Source organism: Apteryx mantelli, chromosome 18 (genome assembly GCF_036417845.1).
Source record: "Apteryx mantelli isolate bAptMan1 chromosome 18, bAptMan1.hap1, whole genome shotgun sequence".
Classification (NCBI taxonomy): Eukaryota; Metazoa; Chordata; class Aves; order Apterygiformes; family Apterygidae; genus Apteryx; species Apteryx mantelli.
Window position 1 is genome coordinate 15,554,789 of NC_089995.1, and position 13,421 is coordinate 15,568,209.

Sequence of the window (13,421 nt, forward strand, 5' to 3'; positions counted from 1 at the left end):
GGGAACGCCGGGCTGACGCCGCTTGCTCTCCGCTGCAGCCATGGTCCTGCTCTTCGTGGTGTGGATGAAGCGCCGGGAGAAGGAGCGCCACACGAAGCAGCTCCTCATCGACCCCGAGGACGACGTCCGCGACAATATTCTCAAGTACGACGAGGAAGGAGGCGGGGAGGAGGACCAGGTGAGCGGGGCTGGCGCCTGCCGCCCTCTGCGATCGCTCCCGGGGTTTGCAGCGCGGCGTGGGAGGCGCGCCGTGGCCGGTACCCGCACCCGGGCGTGGGCCGAGGGGCGGCCATAGCATCTGCACTCTCCGAAAGGCAGAAGCCGCGTTATTTCCACTAATGTACATGCAAAGCATAGCGTTTGCCCTCGTTTGTGCCCAGGCAGCGTGGCATGGACCTCAGTGCGAGCGAGCCCGGGTCCGGGTGGCCCAGCAGGCTGCTGGGACGTGCTCCAAGGCAGCAGGACCATGCCGGGAGGCAGGGGCAGCCCGGGTCTCCCTACCCCTAAGCCAGCTTCCCGCAGAGGGGTTATAAATCGAGCTATTGACACTCCTGTTCAAACAATCTTTCCGCTATTTCTGCCATTAAAATCGAGCTTTTTCCCTCTCTCCCTGCAGAGACCTTGCCAAAACCAACCAACAACTGTCGCCCTCCCCCCGGCCGTGGCTGCAGGCACTTGCCCTGGTTTGCTTGAGCCCAGGGCTTTTACTGGCTTTCCCTGTGTTTGCTTCGTCGTCCCTAACGTGCCTTTAATTTCTGGCCTTCATTTGTGAGAAATGTCTAAACACGTTTGGGGATTTTCTTCCTCGCTGCAAAGCGTTGTGGCGAAGCTTTGCTTCCTGGCGGAGCCCGAAGCCGAAGGCTGCCCGCGCGCGGCAGCCCCTCGGCTGACAGCAAAGCTTGGTCTGTCGTGGTTGGGTCACTGGTTTTTCCTCCAACCTTGCACAAGAGTCCGTGACATCTTTTTTTTTAAAAAAAGCCTTCAACTCACATCTAGTTAAATGCAACATATTTTAGTAGTCTGTTTTGATAAAGTGGGCTGGCACAAAGCTTTTCTCTGTCCCTGTGTATGAAAAAGAACGCTAATACACACTTTGCTGGATTTTCCATGCTTCCATATATTCCCAGGATGCTTCAGTGTACACACACTTTTTCCAGCCGTGTGTTGCCTACGCACACATTCCTGCCTTTGTCTTAATATTTTGGAAGTCTAGATGAGTCTGGCTTTTTTTCCCTTTTAGTCTGGATTTGTTAGTCCAGACTTTTTCCCCTTTCTTTCGTTTGTAACAACTGGACTCGTATTTCTCCAGCATCAAGCCCAGCGCAAATTCTAGGGACCTCCGCTAAGAATTCTTCTCTCAGATACGTTCGCAGGAATGACACGACTCTCGCGTGCCCTAACGGCTCTCTTTTCCCGGTGTAAGCGGCCGGCACAGCTGGTGGGCGCGGGCTGCTGCGCTAGCTGCTGGTGTCGAGGAGCCGACGGGTCCGTGGCTGGGGCCGTTGCCTAAGGAGCGGGTGAAACCGGCGCAGCCTGTCACCTCACTCCCAACGCGGCATGACTCTAACGTGGGTTTTGTGACAAAAAACGAGGCACCTGGCTGCGTGCCAGCGCCCTGCGCGCTGCCGAGAGGCCGAAGTGCCGGGCTCAAGGCTTCTTGGAGCGTCCTGGTGTCCGCACGCAGTGACGCCGGCGTCCTCCCGGGCGCCGGGGATGATTAGCCCCGGTTCCGGCTCCTTCCCGGGACTGGCGTCCGCGTGTCCCTCGGCGGCAGCACCGCGCTCTGCCGCGTGCCTGGAGCTCCCGCGCGAGCGCTGCCGCGGGGAGCCGAGACGGGCGCTCGGCCCCAAGCTTGGGACGGTCTTCTTCAGCAGAAAAAGCCTTACACTTAGCAATTCTTTTTCTCCCTTTTTTTCTTTTTCTTATCGCTGACAAGTTACTTATAAATATTGCTGCTGGAGATTCAGTCATCCCCACGTAAGCACGAGAACAGTTTTACCAGAAGAACAAAGTACTGTTATAAACATTCAGCCTAGCTGAAGTATCTGGTTTCAGGCAACTACACTGTAGGCTTAAATATTTTAGGAAGGCTTCGTTAAAAATAACAGCAAAGGAGGAGCAGCAAAACACCATTACCTACATGAATACATTTTTAATGAAATATTACCTGGTTCTCATTCCTTCATAGAAACCTATTCTTTTAGGATTTTTCCCATGCAGAAAAAACATAGTTACTTGAAAAAACCTGCATGTATAAATGCAGTACATATTTTAATGTTTTTACTTCTGTACAAATGTAATTACAATAATATGTCTATGAACATTGTATCTTTATATTACATTTTGTATTTGATCAAAATGTTAGGCACATATCCATGCACTCACAAACCAAAGCCAGTATATGATCCCAAAGATTTGGACACCATGTTAAATATTGAAAGAGCACTGAACTATTTGATTTAACTTACATTTTAAGATACACTCTGAGGAGGTCAATTTTATGAGTTACTCAGAGATCAGTTTTGTCTATAATTTAGATAGTTAGAAGCGCTACATGTATGGGGATAAGTTTTGGTATTGAACTTCAGCTGAAAAAGGATTAGACCCTTCAAGTTCTTTGTCCGTTATGCAGTGTAGGGTGAGCAGATGATCTGCATGGAAAGCTCTTGGTCTCACTCTGTGCCTTTCCATTCGTCACAGGATTACGATTTAAGCCAGCTTCAGCAGCCGGAGACCATGGATCATGTGCTGAACAAGGCACCCGGCGTCAGAAGGGTAGATGAGAGACCTATTGGTGCTGAACCGCAGTATCCTATAAGACCAGTAATCCCACATCCCGGGGATATTGGTGACTTTATTAACGAGGTATGTTTCTGAGGGTGTCTTGTGCCCCGTCTTTAAAGCTGCGGCAGCCAGCTAGCATCAGCTATGCAACATTTTCCAATGGGCGTTATGACCAAACGATGCTATTGCCCACACAAGAAGTCTGTCCAAAGCCGGTGGAGCAGTTTGCATGAGCGAAGGAAGCAAGGCTTGGCCTCATGAAGGCACCAGCTCTGTAAAAAGCCAAAGTGCAAATAAAAAGCCCAAGATTTCTGATTTGTGGGTACCTCAAGCACCCTCCTTTTCAGCGTCCTGGCAGTCTAACCTGATCCCACTCTCTCTTCCATAGCTGTGAGAGCTGCAGTTGCTGTCAGTAGAAGCATTGTCCAGAGGCGGACAAAGGAGGAATGGTGGTGAGGTGGTTGGATAGTTTGCCTAAGGCCAAAGGTGTCGTTTGTGGCTCCTCGGCTTGTAATTATTTCACCAGTCTGTGTCTTCCTAGGAAGCTCAATTTGGTCTAAAACCTCAAAGAGTTTGCAGAACAGACAGATTCTTCTCAGATCACAGAGGGTTTCTTCATTTTACTTTAGATTACTGTTCCTTACTTTTTTTTCTTTTTACGAATATCTATCCATTTAGTATTTCTTATCTCATTTTTAGTTTTCAAAGGAGTGATTGTGTGGTTGCAAACCAATCAATGCGTTATTTCCTCTGAGACAAAACACACTATCCGTTTCCTAAGTCAGAGGAATAAATGTTATAGCAATTTAATTCTATTATTACATCAATTTCCTGCTGTGCTTTTTCTCATTTTCATCATTAAAATTCCTTCCTTTGTTCTTGTCCTTCCTTCATACACACACACAAACACCCCGGCGTCTCCGCACAGGCATGCACATGGATGCTCCCTCTTACACGTGCTCCAGCTGCTATTCCCTGCCATAAAACATACTCCGGCTCCCCACAGCGAGACTGTAGTTTCTGAAAGTGTGAATGCACGACGTTTTTCCTTATTGCAGGTCTGTTCCACTAGGCTTTTTCTAAAGCTGGGCTGGCGCAAAGCGGGTTGATTTCTCCATATCCCAAGGCCATTTCCGTGGCCTGCCTGGAGCGTTGCATAGCGCAGGCGGGAGCAGCAATGCTTGCCGACCCCCCAGGCCACTGTCTAGGATTTCCCACCCCAAGTCCCTGCTAAATAAGAGTAAACAGGGTGGGTTTTTTTTTTCCTGAAGGGATCAAAATCATCAAAATAACTGGTTAAAACAATGGTAGAATACCTGGCAGAAGAGGAAAGGGTGCTATTTGCTCTTCCAGTGGTCAAGCTGGAAATCTTAACGGGCAACCCCAAAAAGGACACGCCAGCCCAAAATGAAAGCTTTGCAGGGCCAGGGCAGGTAGAAGAATCCCTGGAAATAACTCCCCTGCAAATAATCCTGGAAATCGCTGGCAATAAGCTCCGTCCAGCAATTTTCGCGAAGCTTTGGGGCACAGCGGAGCCTCCGGGGAGGGCGCGGGGTGCAGGGGAGCCCCACGACCCCGCGGTTTTTATTAGCCGCTTTCAGCTTCGCTGCCCCGAGCCCCCGCAGCCCGGGCTCTCGCTGCGGGTCGTCACGAGCGAAAACCCGGCGGTGGGTGCTCACGCAGTGCGTTTGCCCCCCCAGGGCCTGCGGGCGGCGGACAACGACCCCACGGCCCCCCCCTACGACTCGCTGCTGGTGTTCGACTACGAGGGCAGCGGCTCCACCGCCGGCTCCGTCAGCTCCCTCAACTCCTCCAGCTCCGGGGACCAGGACTACGACTACCTTAACGACTGGGGCCCCCGCTTCAAGAAGCTGGCGGACATGTACGGGGGAGGCGAGGAAGATTAAACTGACCTCACGTTATTTAAAAAAAAAAAAAAGAAGAAGAAGAAGAAGAAAAATATGATTTAAAAAGAAGAAAACCCCACAGATGACAACATTAACAAAAAGAGCCGATGCAGAAGCAGGAACTGTACAGATGTGGCAGCTTTTTTAATTAATATCCCCTGCTGACTGTATTGTTATTTTTAGTGGTGATTTAGGAGGTTTCTTTTTATTTTTCCTTTTTTTTCCTTTTTAAATTTTTTTTTTTAGAATATTGAGCTGTCTCGCATGAACACTTGTCTCTGCTGTGTTTTTTTTTTTTTCCTTTCTTTTTAATGTCAGCTGGGATATTGCTCGTTTATCTGCTTTACGACTAAAGAGAGTGAAAGGCACTCTGTCTTAACTTGAATTTCTTAGAACAGAAGCACTGTTTTTAAAATATATATATATATATATTTGAAAGTGCCTTTTGGTGCATGTATCAGATTCCCTTCAATCTCAGGAGTGATGAAAACAAGCATACAACCATCCTGGGCAGCACTCCCTGTGACCCTAAGCCGGTTCTAGCTGGGAAGGCGTTAACAAAAAGGAACTGTGGAGATTGGTTCTTTTTTGCCTTTTTTTTTTTGCCTTTTTTTTTTTTTTTTAAAGGGGGTGACTCATTTCGGGGTGCAGAGGACGGGGCGGGAGGGGGGCGGGAGGGGCAGATGTTTTGAGTCGAAATCTTAACAGCCATCTTGAAGCCTAAGCAGGTGGTGAACTTAGTCGTCACGTTGTACATAATTCAGTGTCACATCAGATGCAAAGCAGCGGCTGGGGCTCGGCCCTCGCCCGCTCGCCCTCCGCGTAGGACCGCAGCGTCGAGCCGGCCGCCGGTTCTCGCCGGCGACCTCCCCGGCAGCCCTCGCCGAAAGCCTCCGAGCGAGCCCCGGGGCGACCCAAGGCCCCGCTCGCCGCGTCCCGCGTCCCCGAGGACGCCCGGCAGCCCGAAATCCCGCGCTGCTTCCTCGGCGCGGCCCGGGGCAGCGCGAGGGGCCGCGGCGCTCTCGCCCCCCGTTGCTCCGGGGCCCGTGTTACGCCCTCGAGCGCTGGCGGCCGACGCTCCGCGCCGCCACGCAACGCGGCTAGCGGGCGCCGTTGTACGCGCCGGGCAGGCGCTGCTCCCCGTCGGAGGTGGGTTTAGGGGAGGAACTGCAACGAGGGCCTGTTAAGTGTCTTGTGGTTGATACGCTCAAGCATTGCCAAGTCAGCAAGAGGTTTTTGCAGCATCCGGGCATAGTTCAACATCAGTATTATAAATGGTAGCATACTACCTAGTTTATATGTAGGGTCAGTTTAACCAATAACAAATAGTTATTAGCTTTTTTTATTACATTTTTCCTTTACTGATTTGGACTAGTGGGTTTATGTCTAATGTTTGTAAAATGATTTAGACTGCATGGATGTGTAATATAAACCACATTTAATGGATTATGAGCCACTTAATTAATGTGCTATGAAATCTTGGATTACCTGTGTTTTATATTCTGCAGACGATTTTGCAGTGGGTTCGCTAAAAATTGTAAAAGTGCTTAGATATATTTTCATTTAAATCCAAGAATGTGCACAGTATTGGAAGGTGATTATCCAGGGGATAATCATGCTTTTTTGATATCTTGATTAATTCTCAAGTCGAACGCTAAGAGTTAAAGGGGGGGGGCGGGGGGGACCAGAGAGCGCATGCACGCGAGAGAGCGCGAGTGAGAAAAAGCGAGCTTGTGGCAATGAATGGACGTTGTTCAAGAGGGTCTACTAGGCTGCAAGATCGTCTCTATAGATTTTTGAAATGCTCCTAGTGCATTTTATATTTCACTGTATCATATTTTCTATAAAATGCAATTTCTGTAAATGAATGAGCATTTGAAATGTGTCTTGTATGAAGTGGAATGTGGTAAAAGTCTGCCCGAGGGGTCTCAAACGTTGCTGGTATATCATTAATTGCCGATACGCGGTGTGTCTCTCCGTCTCGGTCGGTCGGTCGGTCGATGGGTCGGTTTAGCCGCTCGCCGTGCAGAGAGCGCGCACGCAAGCGGCGGCAAAGCCTCGGTGGACGGAGGTGAGTCCGGTGGCAGCGGCGCGACAAGGCGCCGCTTGGAGGCGCTGGTGTCAGCCCGCGTCCGATGCCGTTCCAGATGTTCATTCCCTAGTGGGGAACTCGGTCGTCTCCGCGCTCCCGCGCGCGCTAGGCAAGTCTTAACCGGCTCCTGCCACGCGTCTCCCCACACCGGCCGCAAAGTCCCCGGGGGCTCTTTGCCCTCGTCCTCTCCTTCCCTCTCGTCTCGCAAAAGCCGTGGGCTCGCCCATGATGACCGGGGGGACAGAGCTCCGCAGAAGCCGCCCGGCCACGACCAAGTAGTGACTAATAAAAATGCACTTAGTGTTTCTGGATGCTGAGTACACGTCCGTGTTTGGTGTCTCTCATTGCAACCTCATCGTCAACTTGGGAGAAGGCTGCACCCCCACGGGCTGGGGGCGAGGTGGCCACACGGCCGGCGATGCGTGCGGTGCCCTGCTCCCGCCGGCAAGATCCCGGCTCCCGGGGCCGGCCGGGAGTCCCATTAAACCACGCCATGCAAGCCGCCGGGCACCGTGGACTGGTGAGAAGTAGGTGGATGTCTCCTCTGGAGAGCTTGGTGCCCCTTGTCTCATGTGGTTGGGGCTGGGGTGATGGTCTTCAGGTAGGGCAAGGGATGGCAGTGGCATGGGAGAACTGCCGAGTGCAGCAGTGGGAAGCCATGGGAGCATCCACAGCTGGCATTACTGTGGTGGCTGCGGAGGGACACACGGTCCGGCCAGCAGGAGCTGCTTCCTCCTGGCAGCGAAGGAGACACCATCTGAGTTAAGCTGGTCCAAACATTTCGGGTGTTTAAGAGCATTTATGCAACCTAAGCCAAGCAAAAACGCTTGCATGATCAAAAATAAACTAATCTGATCCCATTGGAGACTTTCCTCTAAAGCAGCGGGAATTTTTCATGACATCCAGCCATTCCAAGCCCACTCGCCTACCAGTCAAGCCAGCTGGGGTATTCTTTTGGACCTAGTGCTGCTCGGTCTCGCTCCATAGGGCCTCCTCGCCTGCGTCCTCCCTCGGCTGGGCTTTCGGGCCACGCGAGCGTGGTGGCAGGCGAGCAAGGAGCATTAAATCAAAGCATTAAACATAAGAAGGCAACTGAAGAAATGGTGTCCACACATTAGCCCCTCCACTTGTTGCATGTTGTTCCCCCCGTACCTCAAACCATTGCCAGCAGCCGCTGCCACCGCTCTCATCCATATCCTTGGGATGGGATGAGTTGGGATGGGACGGGATGCTCCCGGGATGAGTAGCCAGTGGCATCCCTACCTCCTAGACACCATGGTTGCACATCGGCTCTGAGCCAGGGACCATCAGCATGTTAAGCCACTGCCGTACCTGCAGCCACCACATGCCAGAGCATGGCCTCGAGCCGTGCCCGGCACTGCCTGAGGAGCCGCAACAGTCGGCGTCCGGTGTAGTCACTAGGTAGCTTGTAAATAGGAAGCATCAGTCAAGGAAATGCTTTGCAACAAGACGAGAGGCCCCAGCAGGTCGTTCAGGGCAGTAAATAGGCAAGGCTGTGCTAGACGTCCTACGTGCTACCCAGCTCTGCTGCTAGCTTGGCTTTTTCTTCTCCTTTTTTGCCTTTTTTGTTGGGCCGGGCGAGACCGTGGGTCGCCGTAAGGCAGCGGGGTGCAGCCAGCCCGGGCTCCCGGGGTGCTGGGGATGGCCAGGTCCGAACGCGCCCGGCAGCGCCAGGTGGGACCCGCCGCGACGTCCCGGCGGCTGCCGGAGAACGGCGATGCTCAGCGGCACAATACGCCGAGATTGCAGCTTCGTTTAGTCTCAGAAACGTGCTAAGGTAAAAACGGGGCTTTTATTTGTGATGTCTTTTGGAGCTCTTCATTGTGAGTGTGAAAAAAAATGTTTTCGGGGGGGGGGGGATGATGTATAGCGATGAACGCGTATGTTTAAAATCAGCAACTAGACAACGTAGGTTTCTCCCAGGCAAAGTTAACTCAGTTTCCTGGGGAAAATAAAAGTTATCTCAAGTACACACAAAACCCATGTGCACTTGCTCACCACGACGTGTACATAATGTAGTTAGCGCTTGTAGCCGCAAATCCCGTAGGGGAAAAAAACCACCACCAACACAGATGTGTATAATTGGAGCACTTTCTCTATTTTATTTTTTAATTATGATTTTGCATGTTTCCTTTTCCAATGGAGAAACGGTGTAGCAGCCCGCATGACTGTGGTTGTTCCCCGGGACGACTTCTGGTGTTCTGCTGTGTTCATGCCGACGCACAAAAAGCAGTTTGCGTCCGTTCAACGAGTTCAAAAAAAAAAACCCTTTTTTTGTAACCGTCAACAGCACAAATATTTTGTATTGTTGTTTGTACCATTTTTGTACCAAATACAAAGGAAGAAAAAAAAAAAAGGGAAGAAAGTAAGTGTTTTCAATGTGTTTTTAGTGCCACTGCAATCTTGGTTTCCAAACTGAGTAACAGCTTTGCTGATTTATTGTGTATCAAAGCTGAACTGGCGCGCCGACGCCTGGCTCCGGTGTAAGAAATAAAGTCCCCCTTTTGAATAGTTGCAATTGCTTTTTTTTTTTTTTTCCTTTTTTTAATTTTATTTGACTTCCCGCCCAGGAGGGGACCGTGGCGGGAGCCTCCGCCGGGTGCCGGGCTCGTCCCACGCGGGAGCCTCCGCTGCCCCGCGCAGGGGCAACCTGGCCGCGGAGGGGCTGCCGCGAGCCCGGCGCAGGGCCACGGATCGGATTTACAGTGCCGTTACTGATTGCAGCGGCACTTCTCCCCTGCGCCGCCTTTGGGGTATATCGGCTCCTCCCTTCCTTTTGCTTTCCTTCCTTCTTCCTTTCCTTCCTTCCTTCTTTTCCTTTCTTCTTTCCTTCCTTCCCATCTTCTTCCTTTCCTTCTTTTTCCTTTATTCCTTCCTTCTTTGCTTCCTTCTTCCTGACCTTTTTTCTTTTCCTTCCTTTTCCTTCCTTTTCCCTTTCTTTTCATTTCTTCCTTCTTTCATTCCTTCTTTCCTTCCTTTCTTTTGTCTTTCTTTTCCTTCCTTCTTTCCTTCCTTCCTTCTTTCAATCCTTTTCTTTCCTTCATTTTTTCCTTCTTTCTTTTCTTTTTTCTTTTCTTTTCGTGTACTTTTTTCCCTCCTTCTTTCTTTCCTTCTTTCCATCTCCCCTCCCGCACTCGCCCACCGCGGCACCGCGTTTTGGGGTCTGTGCGCACGGACACGGAGCGGCGCCTGGCCCCACACAGACGGAAACCAGCCCTGGCTCGTTCTTAATAAACGTTAAGACGAATGCAAATCCTGTACATGGCAATTTACTTCCCCCCGGAGTCAGCTAAGAGTATTTTATTGCTAGTTTTGCTAATTCTCAAGCTGTTCTGTTTCTTAGAATTATCTTTAACTATTGAATAATGCAACACGGTTGCATCACGAATATTAGTTTCTGCTATCTGTGGCAGTCTGCGCTCTCATCTCGTGTTATTAGGTTCTTATCAGCCCGGAAAAGGTCTCGTTCCTAAAATGATTTAGCTGCGTGCTTGACTTTGACCATGTGAATAGCTCTTCTAAGCTGAGGGGAACAGCCACCCTCCCTCAAATCCCGGGAATTTTGTACCGACATTAAAAACAAGAATTGTTACTATTGTTATAGGCTGTTAGGCCTTTTTTTGTCCCAAGTCAAAGGCTGACCCCAGAATTTAAAAGAAAACTTAGTTTAGGTCAAACCAGAACACACAGGGGGTTTTTCTTTCAGTTAAATAAACAACAAAAATTGAACTTTTTTTCCTTCAGACTAAAACCTTTGTGCTATTGAGTCCTTTTTTTTTTCTCCTTTTTATATTGAAGGTAGTTTTTTAATGAAAACCTGAGTTAACAGACACGTCAAGCAGTTCTGTTAGGAGGTGACAGAAAAAAAAAATGAAAACCTCTACTCTAGATGTCAAATTCTGCACTAGTGTCCCAATGGTCCCTTTCCCTGGGGAGAGGGGCTACGTCAAGAAAACGAAATGCTTTCCTTAACCACCGACCAAACCCTCTCCTTTTCTTAGAAAAATAAATAAAAAGAGGAGTCCGGTGTCCGCGGGACGGCCGGGCAAAGGTGTCACGAGCGCGTCGGTGCTCCGGCCTGCTGAACCCGCGGGGACGGGGCAGGGGCGCTCGCCCGAGACGAGGGAAACCTCCGACGGACACCTCTCCTCCGCCTCCTTGGAAAGGTGGGGGTTTTTATTTTTATTTTAAGCCAGCCTAACCCAAATGGCCCCAAACCTTCTAGAAATGCCTGGCGGCTCTGGTGAGCTCTGTGCCCTTAGCAGGGCCCGAAGGAGAAGCCTCGCTGCGAGTAACCCCACGGCTTCGCGCTAATTAGCTAGCGCCCCGTTAGCTCCCCGCAGCGCCGCTTCCGCGTGCCGGGACGGAGCGGGGCCCGGTCCTCCCGTCGCAGCGCGGGTCGGCAAGCTGGGACCGGCTCACCCAGCCGCCTCAGGCCTCTCGCCGCCATCTGGTGTGAAAACCGGCTTTTTTGCTGCCTTTTCCCCGTGCTGCTGGGGACACACATTCCCCCCCGCCCAACTGGCACGCGCGAGCGGCCACGGCCTTCCCGACAGCGGCTTTCCTGGGGGAGAGGAAAGCCTCTCTCTGCGCTGGAAGCTGCCAGAAGTGGATTGTCAAGAATCCCTGTGAGGTTACGGCGAGAATAAGGAGGAATCCGGTCTCTGTCACTATTTCCATTCTCAGTAAACGCGGTTTATCGCAGCCGGGGCCGCGTGGAAGCTTTATCGCCGCGCACGTAACGGCGGCACCGTTATCCTGTGCTCTCCATAGCTAACGCATTGCACGGCAAAGTGCTCAGAGCTACCTGGGCGTGCGGAAGGTGACGCAACTAATCCCGTTCTGGGGAAAAACATGATTGGAACTGAACCGCCAGGTAACGCAGGGAACATTTAAAACCTCAGCAAAAAAAAAAAAAAAAAAAAAAACGTGCTTTTATCAATCACTGTTCGGCACACGACGCCCAGCCCAAACCGAGGCGGTAATTATGCAAAGCAGTTTACCTCGTTAGCAAACTTGCCGCTGCCAAAGCATCCCCCGGTGACGCCGGAGCCGAGCCCGCCGCCGCGGTGCGGAGCCGGAGCGGAGGCGCCGCAGCAGCCCTTGTGCCACGGCTGCATTTTAGCCACCTGCCCCCAAACCCCCCCCCCCCGCCCCAGCGATGCCGCTGCCGCCCTGCCCTCAGGGACCCGGCCCCGTGCCGGGCCCTGCTCTGCTAAACGCTGTGCCAGCGCCCGCCGACAGCCTTGCTTCTCCAGCTGGGATTTAAAGTCCTTGTGGTGCCAGCAGGTCCGGAGCAGCCCTTCCCCAGGAACACACCATGGACCGCAAAACAGTCGCGGCCACTGGCGTCCGTTTTATTCTTGGTTTATGCAGCCCTTTGCAGAGCGAGCCGTGGTCCAGGAGGCCCCATGCCCAGGCACTCGATGAACCCGCTCGGTGAGCAGGAACGCCATCCCGCTGCCCCAGAAGTCCTGTTCCCGGCCGGGTCAGCGCCGCGGGCCCAGGCGGGTGATGCTGCACGGCCGGAGCGCGCTGCCCACTCCCGGGACGGCTGCTCGGTGCAGACGGACGGTCTTTCGGACCGATTGCATTGTAATCTAATCTAACCCGTCCTTCAGCAATTTTAGCTCTCGAGATTGACTTATTTTACACCTTCACCCAGGCCTTAAGATAGGTGGTGAGAGGAGATGGCTCATTCCTCCTCAGAGGCTGCAGGACACCTGCGGAAGCCACGGTGCACTTGGATGTCCATCGCCCGTTCGTTCATAAAGGGGGAGTCCGGAGAGGAGACGTCCGCAGGGCTCATCCCCCGGCGCCCCCGAGAACGACGGCAGCCGGCAGCCGTGGCGCGATGCCCCGCAGGCACCTCCCGCCATCTCCGTGCCGCCTCTCCTGCCTCGTGCCGCTCCCGGATAAGCTCTTCACGGAGGAGCCCACAAGGCAGCACACGGCACGGGAGCAAGATGCAGAGCTGCTTTCCGGCGGTGCAGTGCTGGGCCTTCTGCTCATTACCACCACGGCCTCGCTCCGAAGGGAGCCAAAGGCGAGCTGAAACCCGAGGATCCTTCATGCCTTAATCTCTGGTGCCGTGCTTGGAAAACACAATTTTTTAATCATTGCTCTGCTCCATCACAGCAGCGACTGGAGCTGGGAGGGAGGGAGGGGAACGATGCCAGGGCGGAAAGGATGAAGGAAACCTTCTCCTGGAGACGAGCAGCGGGGAGGAACCGGACCGGGGGACAGAAAGTGAGCAACACGACTTTCCAGAGCTCCAGAGGCAGGAGAAGGCTCAAATCTCCCCCAGGCAAGGAGTAAAGGGATAAAACCAGCCCCATTATGCTGAGCCGCTTAAGCCGTTTGGAGGATAACCCAAGTGCCACCGCTGCCATCGGCCTGGCTCGCTGGCCGCATCCTGCTACGCCACCGCCTTACGGACACCGGTGCTCCAGGAGGGCTTTCCAGCGCCACACTGCTCCAGTGCCTTCCCTCCTCATCCCGGCTGCACCAGCGCTCCACAGGAGCATTTCCGACCCTGCTTCCCCTTGCTGGCTAGCAACGCGTTAGGAAAACGCCATGCCGTTGGAAGAGCCGCTGTGCTTTCCGCCTTTCCCCAG

At 52.5% G+C, this 13,421-nt stretch overlaps 1 protein-coding gene across 1 annotated transcript in view; it reads left to right on the forward strand.

The window, feature by feature from the left end:
• The window catches only part of CDH4 (cadherin 4), a 467,566-nt gene extending 462,843 nt beyond the window's left edge, over window positions 1–4,723 (forward strand). The window contains exons 14-16 of the mRNA XM_067307737.1: window positions 39–178; window positions 2,701–2,865; window positions 4,485–4,723. Of these exons, the coding sequence (XP_067163838.1) occupies window positions 39–178; window positions 2,701–2,865; window positions 4,485–4,691 (512 nt within the window). The 3' untranslated portion in view covers window positions 4,692–4,723. The remainder of the gene's footprint in view (window positions 1–38; window positions 179–2,700; window positions 2,866–4,484) is intronic.
• The last annotated feature ends 8,698 nt before the right edge of the window (window positions 4,724–13,421 follow it).